The 24,869-nt window shown below is 45.9% G+C and overlaps 1 protein-coding gene across 7 annotated transcripts in view; it reads right to left on the bottom strand.

Moving 5' to 3' along the window:
* Window positions 1-24,869, bottom strand: part of SYK (spleen associated tyrosine kinase) — a 115,355-nt gene that overhangs the window by 25,772 nt on the left and 64,714 nt on the right. For 3 of the 7 annotated variants that reach the window (XM_056825010.1, XM_056825005.1, XM_056825006.1), the window contains exons 4-7: window positions 19,278-19,416; window positions 7,607-7,688; window positions 7,178-7,230; window positions 5,285-5,353 (exon numbers count right to left, since the gene is read on the bottom strand). In XM_056825010.1, coding sequence (XP_056680988.1) covers window positions 5,285-5,353; window positions 7,178-7,230; window positions 7,607-7,688; window positions 19,278-19,416 — 343 coding nt within the window. Of the gene's footprint in view, window positions 1-5,284; window positions 5,354-7,177; window positions 7,231-7,606; window positions 7,689-19,277; window positions 19,417-24,869 lie in introns of those variants that run through there. The other 4 variants (XM_056825008.1, XM_056825009.1, XM_056825011.1 and 1 more) reach the window with 3 other exon arrangements.

Here is a 24,869-nt window from a genome sequence, read left to right as displayed (position 1 = left end):
CTTCTGAGGCTGTTTTGGGGATGGCGTGGGATATATCTGTAAAGCACTTAGCACAGCGTCTAGCACATAGGACACACTGGATGAATGCTTCCTGCTTCGCTTCCTTCCTTCCTCCCTTTCCTGCTGCTCTTCCTTCCTTCTTTATTACCTTAGCCATGTCCGTAAAATGATTTCTCACGCCCGCCTAAAGTGAAAGAGAGGGAAGGAGCTTCTCCATGAAGCTGACTGATTTTCATTAGAGGTAAATGGAAACTCTTTATAGATCGACAGATGGATGGACGGATAGAGAGATGGACAGACACACAGATATAGCGATAGACAAATGTCACGTATACATGTATGTGTGTGTCAACAGGAACGACTCAATACGAAGCAGCCATTTCCGACTGGTTAACGGTGGGAAAATCACTTCATCTCCAAGCCAGTCCAACTGTGGATGCTGGTCTGAGTCCAGATTCAGTGGTCGCAGATGCACAGTATCCCGGGCCGTGCTATCTAAATGAAATCTTCGCGGGATGATTCTACCACCACGCGGTTTGTCTGTGGTGATATTTCAAAATACGCCCATTGTGCGAACTCCTTTGTTCCAGGGAGATGTGGGGGACGTTTGGGGGGAAGAACTCGGCCTGCTCCAACGGAGGTTCCATTTCACTCCAAAGAAAACGGACAAACTTCCTAGCTATTTAAACGTTTCCCAAAGGCATCAGCCATGCGATAGGCTGCCATGAAAAAGACAGTATGACGACAAAGATGGCTCTGAATGGTCTCAGAACAATGACTGATTCGTTTCTAATCCCCCCGCCTCACTCCTGACTGTCTGGCCTTTCCTGTCCCGTCTGCAGCCGTCTCCTCCTTCTGAAGACGCCCCCCTCCTTCCTCTGACCGGGGAGCCCCACGCTGGGAGAAGACAGCCTTTGTCCTAAGGACCCGCTCCCGTCTTTGGGGCCTCCTTCCCCATTTCCTGCCAATTCTGAAGGTGTCTCCAGTGAGCCCACACTCGGGCCCGCCGTGCTCCCTTCCGTTCAGAGCCGCCTGTCTCGGAGGCCCTTTCCTTGTGCTCGTGGCTGTGCTGCTCGTCCTAGGCACCGTGCGGGACGCGGAAGGACTGCTTCCTGGCTCCTCTCTTTCTCCGCACTCTACAGGGAAGAAGCGGCCAAAAAGAACTAGCCGGCGTCTTTCCGGGGCACAAGTCGGAGGGCCGCTGCCTTCTGCCGGGAGCATCCCTGGCGGAACGGCGAGGCAAGGCGGGAGCTCAGGAAGGCCTCACTCAAGGTGGGGACATGGCGTCGGGGTCGCCCATTTCTATGGCGATAATGATTTCTGCGGGGAAGGGGCCCGAGACAGAATCAAAGGCGAGCCCTTTGGATCCTCACAGGCGGGCGAGGCGTGAGAAGGCGGCCCTGTGGCCCGTGTGGGCCTGCAGCAGGAGGGCAGGGGGTCCGCTCCACGGATGGAAGGGGGCCCGCGGGGGGAAGCGGCTCCTCTGGGACGACCGAGAACTCCTCTGCCAACAGCAGCCACACGGCGGAGGAAAAGCTAGTGGCGCGGCCCTCACTTGTGTCGAGGTTAATAAGCAGGGATGGAGCCGGTCGGGGGCAGAGTAAGCGCCTCCAGTCTGGGGACGACGTCCAGCACTCGCCTCTCGGGAGAGCGGCTGCCAAGAGCTTCTGCAGGAAGAGGGCTCAGACACAGCACGCAACTCCCGACGTCTTCACCACTTCGGAGCACGTCCATCATGCCCGACTGCTCGTCCCAAAGTAAAGCCAACAGGCTCCCCCGGCTCCCCCCGGCGTTTTACTTGACGACTTTCAGCTCACGAAGCAGAGGATCACCGGGTGGCCGGACAAGCCGTTCCAGTGGATGCTGGGGGTCCCCCACTTCTCTTTCTGAGTGGGAGATCGCGGTGTCCTCGTTGGGATACATGGAGGTGCTCCTGGAAACGGCAGCATCACGGGCACAAACGTACACACATTCACTGGGCTGTCTGCCTCTAGAAGGAGCGTCTGTGCAATCCAGCTGCGTAGGAGCCATCGGTGAGACCTGACAGCTCGGCGTCTGCGCGCCTCGCTTTGTAGACGAGCAAAGGGAAGCCCACCAAGGGGAAGTGACGGTCCCAGCTGTCCACTCACAGAGGGGCCGCTTGCCTCCCCCTAACGTAAACCCGAGAGTAAGGCAGGAGCGCCCGACTTTACCTGGACATTCATGAGAGGCCCCAAAGGGGCTCTGGGTCTCCCTCGTTCTGAAGGTGGCTTAGAACAACACAAAAGGGAAATCATAAACGTTCCATTTAGGCTATGTAAGAACTACAGGTTAAAAGTACGCGGAAGTGCACGTAGACAAGTAACAAAAGTCACGTTTTGAAATCAGAATTTATTGTCGGTTTTGAAGCTTTTCTCTCTGGGGACTCGGGTTGATGCCTTCTTTTAAACCATTTTAATGTCGGACCCTTGGTGTCATTTGCTAAGATGAGCGTGTGTCAGCAGCAACAACACAAGGGAGATCCGCTGCAGATCCGGCCACTAGAGCTCATTCAGGCCAGCCAATATGGCGCTGCCCCTTCGGTACATGCACCGACTATCTACTCGAGTGCGATTCACCAGTGCTCGGACCGATGTCCACTTCCTCTGGGGAAAACGACCCGCTCACGAGTTCCACCATCAACGCCCAGCGCAACCTACACGATGTTCTGCCCAACTTCAGCACAAGGGACGGGCTCCTGAAGACGCAATCATCCGCCATCTCCATTTTTTCCTGAAAAGCTAGTGATGACCTGAATTAAACAGGAAGTGAACCAGCCCGTGCACCGCAGGCACTGGCCATCGGCTGAAGATGGGCACCCCAAAGCGCTCATAAAGGCCCGCTGACTAATAAAGTGACCCACGGCCACTCGTAAAGCGGCAGCGTCTTGGAACGGTAATTCAGTCGGTCTCGACGGTCTATGCTCACAGTGTGCGACAAGTAAGTGCCTCGTTGAATCTTAGTCGGTCTTTGGCCCGGTAAACGAGTGTCCCCTCTGTTGAAGGCGGGTCTTCTAGGACTTCCTTTGATCAAGGCTTTGAGGCCAATTCTGAATTCATAGAATGGCTTTTGTGGAGAAGCGGCTTGAAAACACATTTTGAACCGTTGGATTTGCTACTGTTGCTTTTGAGTTGTTTTTCCCTCACTTCCTGCCGGAGGTATGGCGTGGCTGGCCACGTCCTTCTCATTTTACAGAGGAGAAGAGCTGAAGTAAGCCGAGGACAGCGATCTGCCCGGCCGCACAGCGACCGTCGGCCTGAGGCCAGACGTGGATGCAGGCCTTCTTGACTCCAGCACCGGCCCTCATTGACAGGATGGCCCTTGCCTGAGGCCAGACGCGGATGCAGGCCTTCTTGACTCCAGCGCCGGCCCTCATTGACAGGATGGCCCTTGCCTGAGGCCAGACGCGGATGCAGGCCTTCTTGACTCCAGCACCGGCCCTCATTGACAGGATGGCCCTTGCCTGAGGCCAGACGCGGATGCAGGCCTTCTTGACTCCAGCGCTGGCCCTCATCGACGGGATGGCCCTTGCCTGAGGCCAGACGCGGATGCAGGCCTTCTTGACTCCATCGATGGGATGGCCCTTGCCTGAGGCCAGACGCGGATGCAGGCCTTCTTGACTCCAGCGCTGGGATGGCCCTTGCCTGAGGCCAGAGCGGATGCAGGCCTTCTTGACTCCAGCGCTGGGATGGCCCTTGCCTGAGGCCAGACGCGGATGCAGGCCTTCTTGACTCCAGCGCTGGCCCTCATCGACGGGATGGCCCAAGGGCCTCCTTTCCACGCGCGCCCATCCAAAGGCTGTCGCGGCTCACGCCCGTCCTCACGGAGGATGCCGTGTCTCCGGTCCTTCCCGATGAGCCTGAACCTGCCGTTCCGGGCACAGGGCAGCTCCATCCCCCAAGGGTCGCTGGTGATGTGCGTGTCCGCGTGCCGACCGAAGGGGACAAGATTTCTCCCACAGCCGCGGACTGCGGCCCCCTCTGATGACTGTCTAGCAATAGAGGAATAAAGCGGATGTCTGCATCCTTCTCGGGAGCCCACCGGAGAGTTGACTAGAGCTAGACGACAGGAGGCCGCCCCATCTTTCCTAGTGAGGGTCCATCCCTGAGACACTACGTGCTTTTGTCCTTGCACTCCACATTGATCGGGGGGACGGCCTCAACGAACACTGAAATGCGGGTCACGAATCCGTTTCTGTGCAGGTCGTGGCTCTAGCGCCAGAACAACTAGCAAGCCTGGCTTAGAATCTTTGGAGCTGATGTTCTTTCTTCTTGGATGAAAAGCACCTTTTTATGAAGTTCTTTTCTATACTGGGAAGACCCTAACCAAGTCGCATCTATTCCTTGGGCGTGCTCTCCACGGAAGAACCTTCATTTCAAGGGGGAAACCTGTGCTTTACAGAGTTAACTGGAGGCCAAAATGGACATGGAAGCTATTTGAAAAGTACTCAATGCTTTGAAAATATGTTAGTTAAAAGTCACACTGAGGATAAGAGTAGAAACTCTAAGGAACGACTCCTAGAACTTGTTTTACAAGAAGTGGGGGAAAGAAGTTTGTTAGAAGAAAAACATAATCACAACAGCTAGGATTTCTGCATTAGAAGCCTTAGGAAGCAATCACAAAGAAAAAAGGGAAAATGAATGTTAATTAAAAGTATTGTTTCTTGAGTGACCTTTTTTCTATCTTATCGTCTCTATCTTCCCCATATGTATTCCAAAAACTTCTCAAAGTCATGGCCATGTTGACATAATTATAGCCTGTGTGATATTTGGCTTTAATTATTTATTATATTCTGTAACCAAATATAGTATTTCTTTTCTCTTAAAAAAGTCTATGCATCTATCACCAATATAATAGAAAATTGTACTTTATTCGCAGAGATATCATCTGGTTTCTGATAATGGTTTCCAGTCTGATGGCATCGTTGAGTTTATAGTTGAGTAATTAGGACAATAAAAAGATGGATAGGTTAAAATCATGAAACAGATCAAAGACCAACATGGAAAGCATATCCCATGCCCAGAATAAAGACAGCCAAGGAATGCGTTCCAATAAACTAAGGGCTACATCTGAATGCAGTATCAGCGATGATAAAGAACAACGAAAACAGAAAAGCAGAATGCTTTGGGATCTCAGCATTTAGACTGTTAGTAGACAATCATTGCACATTAGCAGGTGCAGACCAAACAGGAAAAGGCATGGAAGTGAGTGTGGGTATATCCTACCACTTATTCAGAAACCAGCAAACATGGTATGCATTAGGCACCTTTTTGTTGCCAGCCTTTGGAAAGGAGTATGATTTCATTCTTGAGAAAAATCCACCCGTTGACCAACTCTAGAAACCATGTTAAAAAGGAACATTAAGTTAAAAAAATGGATATCTTCTATGACAAGTGCTTTAAAATTTTTAGAAGTAATTTTACCAATAGTTTTGCTAAGTTTCACTCTGCAACATTTCATGAAATACAATTTTTAAAATATTTTCATCAAAAAGAACTTTAAACCTGCTTTTAAAAATGCTTTTCTAGAGGCATTGTAAGATTTATGAGGTTAAAAATCATCTTTGTGTTACACCGATTTATTCTTACATTTAGATAAAGCGTCAATACAATGGGCAGAAAGTAAATGTGGAGAGTTATGAAGGTCAATGGAGTTTTCATTAAAAAGAGTGAATGATAAGTTTGGAGTTCCCAACAGATCCCCAGCATCCAGGAACAAAGAATAGTAAGAAAAAGAGTGAGTGTGAGTTACTGTGAAAGAATTCTAAAAGAGGAAGAAGCGCCTGATTACAACATACTAAATTCACAAAGAACTCATCTAAATAGCATTCTCTGCATTTCGATTTACATGACCCCTGACTGGAAAGGCTTACATGATGAGCTCGTCCACCTCTCTTTATTCAGAGCTTGTCGTGGGGATTATGGTTAATTCCAGGGGAGTCTGAATCTGGGCTAAAGGGCAGAATCCAACTGAAGGGAGCTTCCTTGGAAAGGCAATAAAACTACATCCTGTTAAGGAGGCAGGCACTCAGACTGAGGGGGACTTCTTTGGAAAGTCAGCATACCTAACCAACACCTCTACACAGGCACAAAGAGAGAAGGTCCATGGGAAAATGACAGAATTCAGGACCAAAAAGAAACCAATTCTCAATTCCTTGCCTCGACCTTGTGCTTCATAGGTTGATTGCAGCCTAGCCTGGCCAGCAGAGCAAGGGCATAAAGAATACATGCAATTATACACCTTTGAACCAAGGAATGAATGAGGAGGGGGAGACACACTCTCCATCCCTTTCCCACATCTTTGAAAACAATTCCATTATCTCCATGATCTAGCCAATTTGGACCTTGTTTTCCCAAAGGCAGAGTCCAAGTCTAAAATCTCCCATAATCATGGTGATCCACAGAATTGCCACGGTCTTGGTAGTTTCCATCACTCTCTATCATACCTTCCTTTGGAAGTAAGGCTAAGAATCCTTCAGACTTGAGGTGCTCTGCTGCTATAGCATCAATGTGGATTTTTCAAAGAACTATATTAATCCATTGCATCTTTCATAGCCTATGTCAACAAAGAGTTTGGAGAACTTTCTACCAGAAATTTTTGTGAGAAACAATCAAGTCACAAAGGTCCAGAGACACCGACCACTCTAATTCTACTACCATATAGGTGCATTAAGCTGACTGAATTCCCCCTCTGGAATTGTTTTATCGACTAAAATGTTCAACAGTCTCATTAAATCTGCTATTTAATAATAGCTGATCCTCTACATGCAAAAGAAAGTTAATTGAAATGTTGCCTGAACCCTCAATTAAAAATTTCCAAATTTAACATGAAAACATTTCAGATTTATCTGTATCTGTATCAAATTGATTGGTACCATCTTCAAAGGATTTTTAAAGGTATATTAATTAACATTCTCAGCCACTAACAAATACCATGACTAATAAAAGTTCTCAATACATCAATCTTGTTCAAAACATCAAAGAAGTTAATTTTAAGACTGAAACGTGGAGTCTTTTGCTTAATATAATACCCTACAGGAATCCCTATTTTAAAAAGTAATTCATTCTGAAATGTCAGCACAATCATTTCTAATGTTAGACAAGATCACATTTTAAATTTGCTGATCTATATAACTTTCACCGAACCTGATAACACTTACCTTAGGATGAGATGATGGAAGAGGTGGCCGTGACATCCCAAAGTCAATGTTACCTAAACAGATACAGAGGACAATTACTTCTACAGATATGGAGGACGATTACCTCGACAAAAAAAAGAAGAATTTCCTGAATCCCAAATAGTGATTGCAAAATACAAATTATCTGCAAAAATACCCATGTCATCTGTTAAGATCATTTTCTCCACCTTCCAGATGGTATATATTCTTACATTCAGTTCTTTTCCATCTACATTCCAAGTATCAGCTTTAAAATATAAGTTTCATAAAATCATAATTTTCTTTGTTTTTAAATGCTTTAAAATAATGAAGATAAACACGATCCCATCAAATCCCAGCATTTCAGACACTCTATTTTTGTTTGCTAACATGTCCAAACAATTCAGAAAGCTCATTATAGTCAAAATTTACCATTTTCTGAGCCAATTTTTCGACATGGAACAGTAAGAACCCTTAAGAGTCCATCTGGTTTATAGGAATAATGCTCAACCAGCTGTAAAGGAAGAAAGAAAGGGGGATGAGTGAGTCAGGAAGAGAAACAGAATAAAGACGCCAAATAACACATGGTGCTTTTGTTTTTAATTAGGTGCCTCCAAGAAAATGATACGTATCTTTCTGAATGCAGCCTTTGCCTTTTCCACATTGCTTCTAGCATGGCCGACTCCATTTTGGGAGTCTCACAAGTTTTCACCGCCCCATGAATCAGGAACACGGCTCTCCCTTCATGCCTGACCCTCGGGGCGTCCTGGAGGATCCTCCTACTGTCACGGCCACAAATGCCCACGACCCAGTTCACTCTAGGGAATCCTCCCTCGAGGTGACTCGTCTAGAGACCCCTAACTGTGGAGCTGGAAGGGATCTTGGCGGTCCCAGGTCAGGGTGCTCATCCCCTGTGCTCTGGAGCTTCCTGGCTGCCCGGGGCCGTGTGAACACGCATCCTGTGTCTGACAGTGAATCACCAGCGTTTGAATGCCTGCTCTGTGCACACGCAGTACTCGGATGGGCGGGGAGGCTTAGCCACACCTCCTCCCATCACATTCCTCATTCTTACACGGGGTTATCGTGTCCAGTGGAATGAGAGACAAAAGTAACATACAAAAAGGAGGCAGCGCAATGCAAAGCTTCTCTTTACGTTCCTCCTTTTGTTTTGGCTTTTAAAATGTGCCAAGCCACAGACTCCATGAAATAGGTAAATGAGATGGGCGCAATACTATACGGGACAGACACACTGTTCGTGAGTTCCCTTTCAACTGCTTTACTTGGAAAGTGAAGCCCCCCCCTCCCCCTTGACTTTGTAGCTGTCTTCTAAGACGCAATCAGGATTTGGATTCCCTTCATTCTCTTTTCATTTCATCACATACTTCCCTAATTCTTTATGTTGCCAACATTCGTCATGTCTAAAAACACAACACAATCCATTACTTTTGAACCCCACAGTCTGTCGAGCCTTTTCCCCAGTTATAATGGCGTCTTTATTATTTCCAGTCATTTTGGAGCAGCGGCGCTTCCGTGAGGGTCACCGTCTACGCATAGCTTTTTACCCTCCCTCATTGCCCTCAGGGCCCGATTCTACTCATGGGACCACGAGGCCGCGAGCAGAAGCCATTTGATACCTCCTGTATATGTCTCCAACTGGGTTCCTAAAAAAAGTCATACACACACACACACACACACACACACAGACACAGACACACGCACAGACACACGCACACAGACACACGCACAGAGACACACATGTACACACATGGACACACACAGAGACACACATATGCACACACATACACACAGAGACAGACACACACGCACACACAGACACACACACACACAGACACACATGCACACACACGGATACACGCACACACAGACACACACACGCACACACAAAGACAGACACACACACATACACACACGCACACACATAGACACACACGCACACACACAGACACACACATAGACACACACAGACACACACATGCACACACACATACACACACGCACACACAGACACACAGACACACACACACGGCCACTTTCTTCATGTTCTGATTAGCACTGAATTTGATCACTTTAGTCCAATTGGTTGTCAGATAACGTAGATTATCAGGACCTCGTTTTGCTGCATTGGCCCGAAGGCCGCAGACACAATCTATTGCCATGACCCGACTCTCTTCGAGCTTGTGGACCTTCTGTTCCAAGGCCACCACCTCTGGGGAATGCACGGCTCTCTCCACAGCATCTCGGATGCTAAACGGAAGCATCTACATAGAAGATTGTGCTCTCCAACCCGTCGTCGTCCCACCACAACTATGCTCAGGCTTAGGTCGCCTCCCAACGGACGGCTCCAGGTTCTCTTTACCTCCCTCCCTTCTCTCTGACTGACCTTCTGGTTGGATTGATCTAGTTCTGGGAAGTGAACATTAAAGTCGGCCTCTACTAGCATTTTGCTATCACGTTCCATCTGTATCGCGTTTCGTTTTTCCTTTAAACATCGGGGTGTGACAACACTTGGTACGTCTAAGCCCGATACTGCCGGCGCGTTATCACCCACAACAACAAGAGAGTCTCCCTGCTCACCCCTTCCTTCCAACGGCGTCCACTTTAGCCCCAACTCTGTCAAAGATCAGGAACTCTCAATCCGGCGCGGCACGTACGTTCTTCTCATGTTCCTCACCTTCCCTCCACGTTTGTCTCTCGTTTTGAGTGTTTCTTATAAACACACATTGCCATGTCCTGAGTTCTTTTATCCCTTCTGCTACCCATTTTCCTCCCATGGGTGAACTCATCACCTTACACTCAATGATGTAGTTACTAGCTGTGCATCTCCACCGACACCTCCTTACTGTTGGTCTCCCTCATGCTTTCACTCTCCCTCTCCCTCTCTCTCTGTCTCTCCCTCTCTTTCTGTCTCTGTTTCTCTCTCTCCCTCTGTCTGTCTGTCTGTCTCTCTCTCTGTCTCTCCCTCCCTCTCTCTGTCTGTCTCTCTGTCTCTGTCTCTCCCTCTCCCCTCTCTGTCTGTCTCTCCCTCTATCTCTCTCTCTCCCACTCTCTCTGTCTCTCCCTCTCTCTCTGTCTCTCCCTCTCTTTCTGTCTCTGTTTCTCTCTCTCCCTCTGTCTGTCTGTCTGTCTCTCTGTCTCTCCCTCCCTCTCTCTGTCTGTCTCTCCCTCTCTCCTCTCTCTCTGTCTCTCCCTCTCTTCTCTCTTCCTCTCTCTCTGTCTCTCTCTGTCTGTCTCTCCCTCTTTCTGTCTTTCTTTGCCTCTCTCTCTCCTTGTCTCTCTGTCTCTTTCTGTCTGTCTCTCCCTCTTTCTCTGTTTGTCTCTCTCTCATCTCTGTCTCTCTCCCTCCCTCTCTCTCTATCTCCCTCTGTCTCTGTCTCTCTCCCTCCCTCTCTCTCTCTCTCCCTCTGCCTCTCCCTCTCTTTCTGTCTCTGTTTCTCTCTCTCCCTGTCTGTCTGTCTCTCCCTCCCTCTCTCTGTCTGTCTCTCCCTCTCTTCCTCTCTCCCTCTCTCTGTCTGTCTCTCCCTCCCTCCTCTCTCCCTCTCTTTCTCTCTCTGTCTCTCCCTCTCTCTCTCTCTCTCTCTCTCTCTCTCTCTCTCTCTCTCTCTCTGTCTCTCTCTCTGTCTGTCTCTCTCTCCATCTCTCTCTGTCTCTCTCTCTCTCTCTGTGTCTCTCTCTCTCTCTGTCTCTGTGTCTGTCTTTGTCTCCGTCTCTGTCTCTCTCTCTCTCTCCCTCCCTCTCTCTATCTCCCTCTGTCTCTGTCTCTCTCTCCCTCCCTCTCTCTATCTCCCTCTCCCTCTGTCTCTGTCTCTCTCTCCCTCCCTCCCTCTCTCTCTCTCTTTCTGTCTGTCTCTCCCTCTTTCTCTGCCTCTCTCTCTCTCTTCCTTTCTGAAAAATTCCTCTTCAGATGTTCAATTTCCTTTGACTATACCAATCGCATTCACACTCCTTCCCAAAAATCCTCTTTTACCCTCTCCCTTTGTCCTCCTACTTCTAAATTGTTCCACCTTTCCAAAGGTTCCTCCTATGTCCCTTCCCTCTTACCTTGTAATTCTCATTTTATCTATTTTTCTAAATGCCTTCTTTATCCCCACAACTGTGCCCTCCTAGTTCTTGATATGAGTTTGATTCTAAAAACCCCTATTTTGCCCCAAGAATCCTTCCCTATCCCTTCACCTTACCCCCTCCTCCTGACATGTCCTCCCCTCTTCATTCCCTCCCTTATCCCATCCCCCTTTCCACCCATTTCTCTGTACATTAAGAATTTTTTGACCCTTCTATTAGTGTGTTGCTTTTTCCTTAGACCAGATCTGCAGAGAGTAAGCTTCTACCACCCCCTTTTCAACCCTTCCTCCTTCCTCCATGAGACAGCTGTTCCACCACTCCTCCTGGTCCATTCCACTCCCATTCTGGCTCATTCCATTCCATTCATCTTAAATTTGAGTCTTCCCTCCATACATGTTCCTTCAAGATACCCAGGAAATGATGCTATTTCTAGGGGCAACAGATGGCATTTTCCCATTCAGGAATCAGACACCTTGGCTTTTGGGGCGCTTATGATTAGTGTTTCATCACCTTTGTATGTTTCTAATAGATCAAACTTTCTATGGAGTTCTGGGTTCTCCCCAGGAACAGCTGAAGCTCCTAGAATTAATTCCATATCCATATTCTTACCTTTTGTCATTACTCATTTTTGCTGGATATGTTATTCTTGGTCATAAGTCCAGTTCCTTTGCTCTGTGAAATGCTGTTCCATTTGGTACATTCTTTTAATGTTGTGGCTGCCAAGGCTTGTGTTATTCTGAATGTGACTCCACAGTATTTAAGTTGGGTTTTTTCTTGTTGCTTGTAGCATTTTCTCCTTAACCTGAGAGCCATGTCCCTGTGCATCTTCATCTTTCAGTCTTTTCGAGGTGGTGATCAGTGGATTCTTTTACTTTCGACTTTATCCTGTTTCTGGCCAGTTTTCCTTGAGGATGTCTTGGAATGTGATGTCTAAACATTTTTTTAATCAAAAATGTCTGGGAGTCCAACTGTTTCTACTGTTTGTTCAGTTCCTGCCATAAGGGACTAAGGCAAAAGGACTGAGGCCTCGAAGTTGGGAAACTTCTTCTCAAGTAGTCTTTTTTTAAATAAACCCTCACCTTCTGTCCTGGAATCAATCTGTGTATCGGTCCCAAGGCAGAAGAGTGGTGAGGGCTAGGCCATGGGGGTGAAGGGACTTGCCCAAGAAAACAGTGAGGAAATGTCTGAGGCCAGAACTGAACCCAGGACCTCCGTCTCCAGGCTTGAATTTCAGTTCACGGAACCACCTCGCTGCCCCATTCCCTAGCAGTCTTTGACTTTTCAGTTTCTCTCCAGATTTCTATTTTTGCTACGATTTGTGTTGGTTTTGTGGGGTTATTTTTGGTTCCTTGTGGGAGATTTTAGAGAAAACTTCACAGCCTGCTCTGCCATCTTCCTTAATGCAGCTTCTTCGTGAATTAGGGCCGACATGCCCTCCCAGACTTCTTTTCAAAAATGCTGAAAGGCTGATGTCTTCTCTTATAGAATGTCTGTGGTCCCTTCACGTCATCCCTCTGCATTTCCCAGTGCATTGCTTCGTTTCAGACAGAAGAAAGGCAGGTGGCCGGTCCAGCGTCTTCTCTGGGGTTGTTTGGCCATTTCGGCCCCCTGCACAGAGCTCTGGGCCTTTTATCGTCACCCGCTCTCTTGTCACGGGCCCGCTGTCGATCGCTTTCTGGGGCTCGCTTCCCTCTGCATCTGCCGCGTGGTTGGCCCGGGCCTTGCATGGCGTACGTTCGCTATTTCCTACACATAATCTCCTCGTGTACCGGCTAATGGACAGACGTCCGTTCGACATCTTCTCGGCTTTTCAGACTGGACCCGCTCGAGGCTTCCTAGGGGTGACGCGGGTCCTTGTTCCGAGGCCACTCTGCTTGGACGAAGGCTCTCGCACTGTGCTCCGAGGGCCAAACGACGCGCGCGTCGTCGGACGGGGAACCCGACGGACTTGGTGCTCCTCAGACCGCGAGGCTGCCCCAGGACGGCTCTCTGCAAAGGCCCGCGAGAGTTCAGGGGAGAGTTTGGCAGCAGGAAATGGCTCTCGTGTGAGACTAGGAAAATGGGATGTGAACGTGCACGCGAATACGGCGCTTGTTGGGGCGTGCAGCGACGCGAGGGCAGCTTCGCTTTGTTAGGTCTGGAAGTGATGCCGAATGTTTGTGCTTCTCTTCAGCGACATATAGTGTGTGTCTCGATGGGTGCTCATCTTGGGATACAGACACATCCAAGGGGTGAAAGCCATCATCTGGCATTCCATACAGCCTCTGCACTACGGAGCAGCGAAATACCGTGATGTACCCAAAAGGAGAATAATCTTAAACCACATTTAAGAATGAAAAAACATTGCTTTTCTGGGTCACATTCTGCATTTTCTTTTGCTTTCTTATTCGTATTTAAAAAACCCACCCTGCCTTCTGTTTTTGAATCCATACTGTGTATTGATTCCAAGGCAGAAGACTAGTATGTGTTAGGCAATGAGGGCTAGTGACTTGCCCAGGGTCACACAGCTAGGAAGTATCTGAGGCCAGATTTGTCTTATTTGATTTTTAAATGATTCATCAATGTTCCTTTCTTTCTTTTTTGATGATTACCCTCAAATTTTTCTTTTCTTTTCTTTGTTTGAATTAAAAATTTTATTTAATTAATTTAGAATATTTTCTCGTGGTCACATGATTCATGTCCCCCTCACCCCTGTGGCCAATGGACAATTCCACTAGGTTTTATGTGTGTTGTTGATCAAGACCTATTTCCATATTTTTGATATTGCACCAGGGTAATCGCTTAGAGTCTACATCCTCAGTCATATCCCCATTGACCCACGTGATCAAGCAGCTGTTTTTCTTCTGTGTTTCCGCTCCCACTGTTCTTCTCCTGGATGTGAATAGTGTTGTTTCTCCTAAGTCCTTCAGAATTGTCCTGGATCACTGCATTGCTGCTAGCCCTACTTCTTTTCAAAGTGCTCCTACTCAACAAAAAATGAATAAACTTAAAAATACTCTTCCCCTCCCCACGAAGGCAGGCTTGTACATGGGTTGTCCATATTCATCATATAATATATATTACCCTATTTGTCATGTTGTGAAACCAGATACATACTGCTTACACTAGAGAAAATTTCCAGAAATGCTTTTCTGCATTCAGATTCTGTGTGCTCCTTCCATGGTGGTAGAGATCCTTTTTCATCATGAGTCTCTTGTAGTTGTCCTAGATCCTAGCCTTGTTGGTAATATTGAAATCATTCACACACACATATACTTCTTAAAAGGTGAGTCGCTCCCACAAGGAAGTGGAGAATCTGAGTTTCTGCATATTTGTGCTCCTCATCTATTCCTCTTCTTAAGCCACAGCTTAATGATTACTGCTCGGTAGGGCAGTCTGAAATATAAAGGGGATAGACTCCCCACCCCACCCCCAACTTTTTTCTATTTTTTTCTTTGACATTCTTGACCTTTTTTTTTTTAAACCCTCACCTTCCGTCTTGGAGTCAATACTGTGTATTGGCTCCAAGGCAGAAGAGTGGTAAGGGCTAGGCAATGGGGGTCAAGTGACATGCCCAGGGTCACACAGCTGGGAAGTGTCGACATTCTTGACCTTTTAAGCCTTCATTGAATTTTATTATTTTTTCTAGCTCAATCAAACATTCTTTTAGGAGTCTGGTACAGCACTGAGTAAGTAGATGAATTTATGAAGTATTGCAAGTTTTATTATGTTGGCTCAACCTACTCATGAGTAATGAATGTTCCCCTACTTATTTTTGTTTCTGCAAAATTTTCTTGCTATTTAGAAACGCTAATGATTTAAGTGGATTTACCTCAAAACCTGCAACTTTTCTGCTTATTAATTTTTTAAATTAACTTGAATTGCCTCTATAGTGTTCTCTAAGTCACATATCTTTTTGGAGTTTTTTTTTTTAATTTTTGAAAGATTTGTTTGGGTGAAAAGTTTTCAAATTTATATAAGCAAAATTGTATATTCTATTTTCTGTAATTCTATCATTTTTGTAGTCGTGAGTTTTCCCTTGTCTATCACACTGTCCAAAAGTAATTTTTAGCAAATTGAAAGCAATTTGATAAAAATTCAATTTGATTTTAAAAATGTGAGTCTTTGGGATTACTGAACACTGACCTGTGTTGTTTGCTTACTTCTCTCTGTGGTATGCCTGATGCGCTCCACTAATCAGCTTCTCTATTTCTAAATAAGTACTGAAGCGCTTAAAAGGATTCATTGTAGGGTAGTCCCAGATCTGATAAAGAGAGACCTGCCCTCTTCCTGCTTATTTCCATTATTACTCTTGAGGTCTTGATCTCTGTTCTAGATCTGGGAGCTTGTGAGGCACAAGTAAGTTAATTTAGTGGGCATCCTGATATCACATTTGCTCAATCTACGCATGGCCCGTCAACGAGTCTTCAAATTACTTAGGAATGTCTTTAGCTTTTGATGAGAGTTGAATTCCCACCTAAACATTTTATAACGTCTGCAGTTATTTTGAAAGGAATTTATGCTTTTGACTCTTGTTAGTTTTGCCGCATTTCGTACAGGTCTAGCCATGACAGTTGCCCTACTGAAGAGGTTCCAGAGCCATTAAGGGCAGCAGGCACCATCTGGCACCTGAGAGTCAGCCTCGAGCCCACCCTTGTCTAGTCTAAGGACGTCGGCCAGGCATCGTGTGATGACGCGTTCGATGGCGGGTGCCATTATCATTCAAAGGCTAATCCCGACTGAATTTCGTCAAAGGGAACATCTATCCTTTGGAGATTAGGAATGTTCGTCTATTAAAGCTCTACAGCAATGACTCCTCAACCAGGCAGATACCAGCTCTAGCAGCTGGTATCTTTGACATTAGGAAGGCTGAATATTGGTTTAGTAAACAGTGTCTATCTGTTGCTGGGAACCAGCATCGCTTCAATTCTTCAGGCTTGTTATTTCCGGTAGCAACTCACTGAAGCATCTATTAAAGTGAGGAAGGAGCATGTGTGAAAGCAGAGATCTGCTAAGACTGCAGTGGGATGACCAGCTCCTAGGCTAAAGAAAGCATCATGAATAAGAACGGATTTTTCCTGATGCAAATATTTGTAGACTGAGAATTCTTTTGCACTCTCTACCTCATGAGGGTTCTAGAATAAAAGAACACTAAAACGTCAAGTATTGTCTCAATGTGTTGCTAAGGCAGCACAAAACGCTGCTGATGATGATGGTGATGATAGTAATGCCTTAGAGCCGTACTGCCTAGAACTTATTTGGGAGCGATTTCCTGGAGCAATGGACTCCATACTTAGAACTATGGCAAGACGTGACATGAAGAATGGGGAAGCAGAAGGATGAGAATACACCCCCCCTCATGATACTTTTGTAGATTCCTGAAATATGGAAAGCTTTTTTTGAAAATGAAGATTTTCACTATGAAGAACTAATGATAAAGTAACTAACCACCTAGTTTCCTCCTCCGTTTACAGAGACTTTAGAAAGGGAACAAAATCCAGGCTGGCATTTCAGATGCTTCAAAGATTTGTTCTCTGTGTATGGAAACGAAGTCCACTTTCAAGCGATAGATGGCAGCAGATTCCACGAATCTGCATGATTTCAGAGATTCCATTTTTAATCAACTACTTTTTCTTAGAATGGTTCATTTTCATCATAAATGTCATGATACTATTTTAGTATTATTCTACATTATGTAAAACCAATAAAATAATAGAATTGTTAAATACCATTTAAGTAATAAGATGATATTTGCAAACACTTAGAACAGGGTCAGGGGCTTAATAAATGCTCTTTCCCCTTCCTTTCATATTTAAGTCTACACCCCCCCCCGCCCACGTGCCCCCAACAAAAACATACTCTTCCCTTCTCCGTGCCAAATATTCTTCTTCCTAGAAGGAGCCACGAGGACTGAGGTGATCAATGAGATTTGCTTATTCCTTTTCATTTCTACCCTCATCGATGAATTCAGAGCTCTGCTCTCAGTGCAGATCCTCCACTAGAATGAGCTTTCGAGATCATGCAGACTCACCTCTTGGGTATTTAACGGAAAAGGAAACTCCACTTTAAAGAGGGAGTAGGCAGTAGGCCCCGTCATACAGTTACTTCCAAGTCTTCTGGGTATACTTCCATTCCATGTGGAGATGGAAGCCTGAATAGCAACAGCCCCGATAGTGCTGCTGAGGCCAGGAGAGCCTGCTGCTGGATTCTCCTGCCTCGAGTCTTCCTCCATCTAAAGCCTTCTCAAGTGATTTCCCTCAAATACAGGTCCAATGATGTGACCCTTTCCCCCTACAAAGTGAACTCTAGTGGCTTCTCACTAGCTCCAAGATCCAAGGGCACATAAAATATGCCCTGTATTGTCTATCATGGCCGCTGCTACTTTCTAGTCTGCTCACATCTTCCCTGTCATTCTCTCTGGCTTTCTCGGCATCTGCAATGCCCTCCCTTCTGTGCTGCTTCCAAGTCCAAAGCAAGCTCCCACTTACTTCCAGGAAGCTTTCCTCAATCCCTGGTGATTCCCGTGTTTTCTCTGCCAATGATTTCCTGCTATATTGTGTTCCCATTTCACCGAGTACATGGCTTGTGTGTGTGCTGTCTCCCCCTCACCCCGTGAGCTCCCTGAGAGCAGGGGCTGCTTCTTTGGGTGTATTAGCAGAGTACAGCAAGCATTCGCTGCCTGAATGGCTCTCCTGAGGTGTCTAACCGGGCACCAATCACTCGAAGTAAGCCCGGGGATCACAGACCAAGAGACTTAGAAAGGTCCATCTCAGACTGTGGCTTCCCAACGAGCTTGGGAAGCGGGAAGGCTCCCTCAAAGTGACTCGGACTTCCTTCCCGCTCTTTCCCCTCCCTTTAAGTCGGGATGGCTAATGTTATTCGTGAGGATAATGATGGTTCTTAAAAAGTTCACCTTTTCATAACCTAAGAAAGAGAATTGGACGTGGAGTCTGAGAAACTTGGCTTAGAATCCGGCCCTTTAAATTGGGCCAGTCACTTCCCTTGTTGAGAATGGAGGGGACAGCCTAAAATCCTCTGGGAAACGATCTGTGGCCCTGTCGTTTCAGAGGAACCTGTGTCGTGTTTGCCACGGCAGGGCGGCTACACTTTAAGGGAGACACAAAGACAAATGGGCAAGGATTCTGCTCCCTTTCGGCCTGGCCTGCCCTCGGAGGACAAGGGCTCTAAAGGCACAAACAACCCTCTGGTAAAAGGAAGCATCTTGGGCGTGCCCAGCGCACCTATCAGGAGCTGCCCGCCCTTGCCTGGCTTCTCCAATAGGCTCCCTCCTTCGATTGGCTGCCGATGGGCCGGCTCATGCGCAGAGAAGATGCCACGGTCCAATGAGAAGAGCAGAGCCTTCCGCTGCCCCTCCTCTCGCTTACCCCTGGCTCGTGGCGGCTCTGGCCATACTTGGTTCTGTCGGTCTGCCGGGAAGAACACAGGGCCCAGGAGCGTAGCCAGGCTCACGGAGGGGCTGCAGGGGCTGCGGGCAGTCAGCCAGCCCAGGCGCCTGGCTTCGGAACCAGGACCGAGCTCCCCGGCAATAGAGCTAAGCTGTGACACTGAGGTGGTCTGAGGGTCTGTGGGGCGCCTGTCGGGAAGTCAATGTGTCTATCGGCAATGTCATGTCTGAGCTCCTCTTTGACGAGAGGTTTTATCTGCTGGTCAAGGGGAATCCCTTTGTTGGCTGCTGAAAGGAAGTGGGTGCAAAGCCGCCCTCCCTGCCTTGGGGGTACCATTCGTGGGCCCAGAGGCGTCTGGGAAAGCCTGGAAACAGGGCTGCAGGAGAGGGTTGGGGAGCCCTGGGGAAGAGGGAGCTCCGACGTCCCCCGTGAATCTGGGACGGGCACACAGAAACGCACTTGTTTCACACGCAAAGCTAGTCGGATGCAGTGACTGCGTGGCGCCCCCCCCCCCCCCCCCCCCCCCCCGCAGAAGCTCAGGAGCGACTGGAAACAGCAGACAGAACCAGGGAGCTCCAGCGCTCTAGCTAAGGCACGCCCCATCCCCCGGGGGAGGCCTGGCTTCCTTTCCTCCCTACCTGCCAAAGGGTGTCAAACTTCTTTCCGTCAGGGATGGAGAGTTTCCCTGTTTTATCCTTATCGATGCGATAATGGAGCACTTTCCCTTCATGCAGCAGACACAGAGCGTAGGATCCATTGTTGTCTCTTGCGCGGATCCTGAGAAAACAAAAAAGGTCATACAGACACTCCCGGCGACCACCAGGATTTCTGCTCAGCCTCTGGAAGGGAAGGAAGCAAGGAAGAGCAGTGGAAGTCCAGGTCCTGCGCTAGCCTCCCCCTCCTGTCATAGCCATGGAACAGGCCTCAAAGGCCACCTGGCCAGCCCCTGTCATCTTATGTAGAAGAAAATGGGGCCCAAAGAGGTCCCAGCGCTCATCAGCGCCGCACAATAGAGTGGCAGCAGCAGGGCTCAAGTCGCGTCCTGTGACTCCAGAGAAGCCACCCCGAGTCTTCCCTCCTGTTCTAGACGTCCAAACTTCACAAGACAGAACCCCCAAAGAAGCCAAGAACGGTAAGAACATAAATGAACTGGTTCCACTCTCTCCTTCTAGAGAGAATGTCCCCAAGGAAAGAAAAGGCTTTCCCTCGGGGTGTATAATTGGAGAAACTTCCAGAACATCTGAATTGGCCCCGACCTTGGAGCTGTCCAAGCAATGATTGGAAGGGTTGTGAGTCCCTAAAGAGTGATCCTCCTTACTGATGACGCTGCCTAACTTAAAATAGGCAGTAAGAGACACTAGCTAAAGGTCTTCAGGTTTCCTGGCCACACTCCACCCAGGCCCGCAGAACGGTCACAAACAGCAGGATTCTGTGGGAAAGCCATCAAGGGCTGAGATTTCATTGAAAAGAAAGAGAAAAGAGTAAAGCACGTCTATTTAACATGAAGGACGAAATGACCTCTTTACAGTTTCTAGGCCACGCCATGCAAAAAAGACTTTAATATCCCTGATCACAGTGATGGTGGTTAATGACTTAGAGGCAGACATGCCGGAGAATGAAGTCAAGTGAGGCAAAGGAAGCACTGCTAACCATAAGGCTAGTGAGGGTGACAGAATTCCAGATGATCTATTTAATATAATATTTACATATAATAGGATTCTGTTAAAAGTGCTGCATTCAAATGTCAGTTATTTTTTTAAACCCTCACCTCTGAGTATTGGCTCTAAGGCAGAAGAGTGGTGAGGGCTAGGCCATGGGGGTCAAGTGACTTGGCCAGGGTCACACAGCTGGGAAGGGTCTGAGACCACATTGGAACCCAGGACCTCCTGTCCCTAGGCTTGGCTCTCCATCCACTGAGCTACCCAGCTGCCCCCTCAATTTTTTTTTTAAACTCAGTAGTGGCCAGTGTTTTGGAAAAGGATCAGTTTATTTCCCAGTCCCAAAGTAGAGCAATGCCAAAGAATGTTCCAATTACCAAACAATTGCACTCATTTCACATACAAATCAAGGTTGTCCTCAAGATTTTACAAACTAAACCTCAGTTATATGTGAATCAAGAATTACAAAAGGCACAGGCTTGCCTCAAGAGCAGCAGAGGAACCAGAGATCAAATGATAACATTCACTAGATTTTTTGAGAAAACAGGGGAATTCTGGGGGGAGGAGGGGGAACCTACTTCTTCTTCACTGACTACACTAAGGCCTTTGAGTGGATCACACCAAAATTCAGCAAGTCCTCAAAGGGATGGCAATACCAGATCATCTTACTCATCTCCTGAGGAGCCTGTACTGGGGCCAAGACGCAGCACTTAGAACTGAACGTGGAACAACTGATTGGTTTAAGATTGGAAAAGGAGTATAACAAGACTGTATTATCAGCTTATTCAAAATACATGATGGGAAATGCCAAGTTGGACCGATCAAAAGCCAGAATTAAAGTTGCCAGAAGAAACATTAATAGTCTTAGTTATGCAGATGATGCCACTCTGATGACACAAAGTGAAAAAGAATTAAGAAGTTTCTGGATAAATTTGGTACTGATCCCAAAGTCAGGCAGGCCAAAAATAGCGAACGAAAACTACAGACCAATCTCCTTAATGGACATAGATTCAAAAATCTTAAACAGGATACTAGCAAAAAGACTCCAGCAAGTCATCATGAGGGTTATTCACTATGATCAGGTGGGATTCATACCAGGATGCAAGGATGGTTCAATATTAGGAAAACCATCCACATAATTGACCACATCAACAAGCAAACCAGCAAGAACCACATGATTATCTCAATAGACGCAGAAAAAGCCTTTGATAAAATACAATACCCATTCCTATTAAAACACCAGAAAGCATAGGAATAGAAGGGCCTTTCCTAAAAATAATAAACAGTATATATCTAAAACCATCAGCAAACATCATCTGCAATGGGAATAAAATAGATGCATTCCCAATAAGATCAGGAGTGAAACAAGGATGCCCATTATCACCTCTATTACTTAACACTGTACTAGAAACACTAGCAGTAGCAATTAGAGAAGAAAAAGACATTGAAGGCATCAAAATAGGCAAGGAGGAGACCAAGCTATCACTCTTTGCAGATGATATGATGGTCTATTTAAAGAATCCTAGAGAATCAACCAAAAAGCTAATCGAAATAATCAACAACTTTAGCAAAGTTGCAGAATACAAAATAAACCCACATAAGTCATCAGCTTTTCTATATATCTCCAACACAGCTCAGCAGCAAAAACTAGAAAGAGAAATTCCATTTAAAATCACCCTAGACAATATAAAATACTTCGGAATCTATCTGCCGCGACAAACACAGGAACTATATGAACACAACTACAAAACACTCTCCACACAATTAAAACTAGAGGTAAACAATTGAAAAAACATTGATTGCTCATGGGTGGGATGAGCTAACATAATAAAAATGACAATCCTACCCAATATAATTTACTTATTTAATAGTGCCATACCCATTGAACTACCAAAAAACTTTTTTACAGAATTAGGAAAAAGCATAACAAAGTTCATTTGAAAGAACAAAAGATCAAGGATATCCAGGGAAATCATGAAAAAAATGCAAATGAAGAAGGCCTTGCAGTACTAGATCTCAAACTATACTACAAAGCAGCAGTCATCAAAACAATATGGCACTTGCTAAGAGACAGAAAGGAGGATCAGTGGAATAGACTTGGGGTAAATGACCTCCGCAAAACAGTCTATGACAACAAGCCCAAAGATCCCAGCTTTGGGGACCAAAATCCACTATTTGATAAAAACTGCTGGGAAAATTGGAAGACAGTATGGGAGAGATTAGGTTTAGATCAGCATCTCGCACCCTACACCAAGATAAACTCAGAATGGGTGAATGATTTGAATATAAAGAAGGAAACTATAAGTAAATTAGGTGAACATGGAATAGTATACATTTCAGATCTTTGGGAAAGTAAAGACTTTAAAACCAAGCAAGTGCTAGAAAAAAACACAAAATGAAAAATCAATAATTTTGATAACATCAAATTAAAAAGGTTTTGTACAAACAAAACTAATGCAAGCAAAATTAGGAGGGAAGCAACAAATTGGGGAAATTCTTCATAACAAAAACCTCTGACAAAGGTCTAATTACTCAAATTTTCAAAGAGCTAAATCAATTGTTTTTTTTTTTAATATATTTTATTTGATCATTTCCAAGCATTATTCATTAAAGACATAGATCATTTTCTTTTCCTCTCCCCCATCCCCCATAGCCAACGTGTAAATCCACTGGGCATTAGATGTTTTCTTGATTTGAACCCATTGCTTTGTTGATAATATTTGCATTAGAGTGTTCATTTAGAGTCTCTCCTCTGTCATGTCCCCTCAACCGCTGTAGTCAGGTAGTTGCTTTTCCTCGGTGTTTCCACTCCCATAATTTATCCTTTGCTTATGAATAGTGTTTTTTTCTGCTGGATCCCTGCAGATTGTTCAGGGACATTACACCGCCACTAATGGAGAAGTCCATTACGTTCGATTATACCACAGTGTATTAGTCTCTGTGTACAATGTTCTCCTGGTTCTGCTCCTCTCGCTCTGCATCACTTCCTGGAGGTTGTTCCAGTCTCCATGGAACTCCTCCACTTTATTATTCCTTTTAGCACAATAGTATTTCATCACCAACATATACCACAATTTGTTCAGCCATTCCCCAATTGATGGGCATCCCCTCGTTTTCCATTTTTTGGCCGCCACAAAGAGTGCAGCTATGAATATTCTTGTATGAGTCTTTTTCCTTATTATCTCTTTGGGGAAAAACCCAGCAGTGCTATGACTGGATCAAAGGGTAGATATTCTTTTGTCGCCCTTTGGGCATAGTTCCCAATTGCCCTCCAGAATGGTTGGATCAGTTCACAACTCCACCAGCAATGAATTAATGTCCCTACTTTGCTGTATCCCCTCCAGCATTCACTACTTTCCTCTGCTGTCATGTTAGCCAATCTGCTAGGTGTGAGGTGATACCTCAGAGTTGTTTTGATTTGCATCTCTCTGATTATAAGAGATGTAGAGCACTTTTTCATGTGCTTATTAATAGTTTTGATTTCTTTATCTGAGAACTGCCTATCCATTTCCCTTGCCCATTTATCAATTGGAGAATGGCTTGATTTTTTGTACAATTGATTTAGCTCTTTATAAATATGAGTAATTAAACCTTTGTCAGAGGTTTCTATGAAGATTTTTTCCCAATTTGTTGTTTCCCTTCTGATTTTAGTTACATTGGTTTTGTTTGTACAAAAGCTTTTTAGTTTGATGTAGTCAAAATTATTTATTTTACATTTTGTGATTCTTTCTATATCTTGCTTGGTTTTAAAGCCTTTCCCCTCCCAAAGGTCTGACATGTATACTATTCTGTGTTTACCCAATTTACTTATGGTTTCCTTCTTTATGTTTAAGTCACTCACCCATTTTGAATTTATCTTGGTGTAGGGTGTGAGGTGTTGATCTATTCCTAGTCTCTCCCACACTGTCTTCCAATTTTCCCAGCAGTTTTTATCGAATACTGGATTTTTGTCCCAAAAGCTGGGATCTTTGGGTTTATCGTATACTGTCTTGCTGAGGTTCACACACACACACACACACACACACACACACACACACACACACACACACACACACACACACGGAGGGCAGAACCGGCTGTAGAGGTATAGAAACAAATTCAGCAATTGATGAGCAGCAGTGACGTCTCTATAGGCTCAAGAAACAGAAACTGAGCTCAACTAAATGGTCCTGCTAGAAAAGAGGCTGGCGAAGGACCAGGAGCAATGCTACATGTGTGTCCTGATATGGGCTTCATCCTCCTCCTCCTTTTAAGCTCAAGCCTATTCTTCCTGGGTTATTAAGCTGTTTAAGATGGCATGTAAAAAATGGGCAGAGGGGTCAAAAAAGAGGACAATGGTTCTAGGCCTGCAGTGAGGAAAACTGTTTTCGACTATTCTTCTTGTGCTGCTATCTTAGTAAAGGAAATGCATTGCTAATTGACAGAAGGCACAGCGGTGGAGGCTTCAAAGCTACATACAGTATTGGCTACACTCCCAGCATCCTTTTGAGGGACGTCCTCACTTTACGGAAGGATGCTCGGGAGATAAGTTTGGCTGAGACCCACGCTGTGGGGCTCTTTTTTCGGAGCTTG

This window comes from Monodelphis domestica, chromosome 3, assembly GCF_027887165.1.
Source record: "Monodelphis domestica isolate mMonDom1 chromosome 3, mMonDom1.pri, whole genome shotgun sequence".
In the NCBI taxonomy this organism is placed as follows: domain Eukaryota; kingdom Metazoa; phylum Chordata; class Mammalia; order Didelphimorphia; family Didelphidae; genus Monodelphis; species Monodelphis domestica.
The sequence above is the reverse complement of the archived record's forward strand: the minus strand, read 5'-3'. Positions and strand labels throughout refer to the sequence as shown.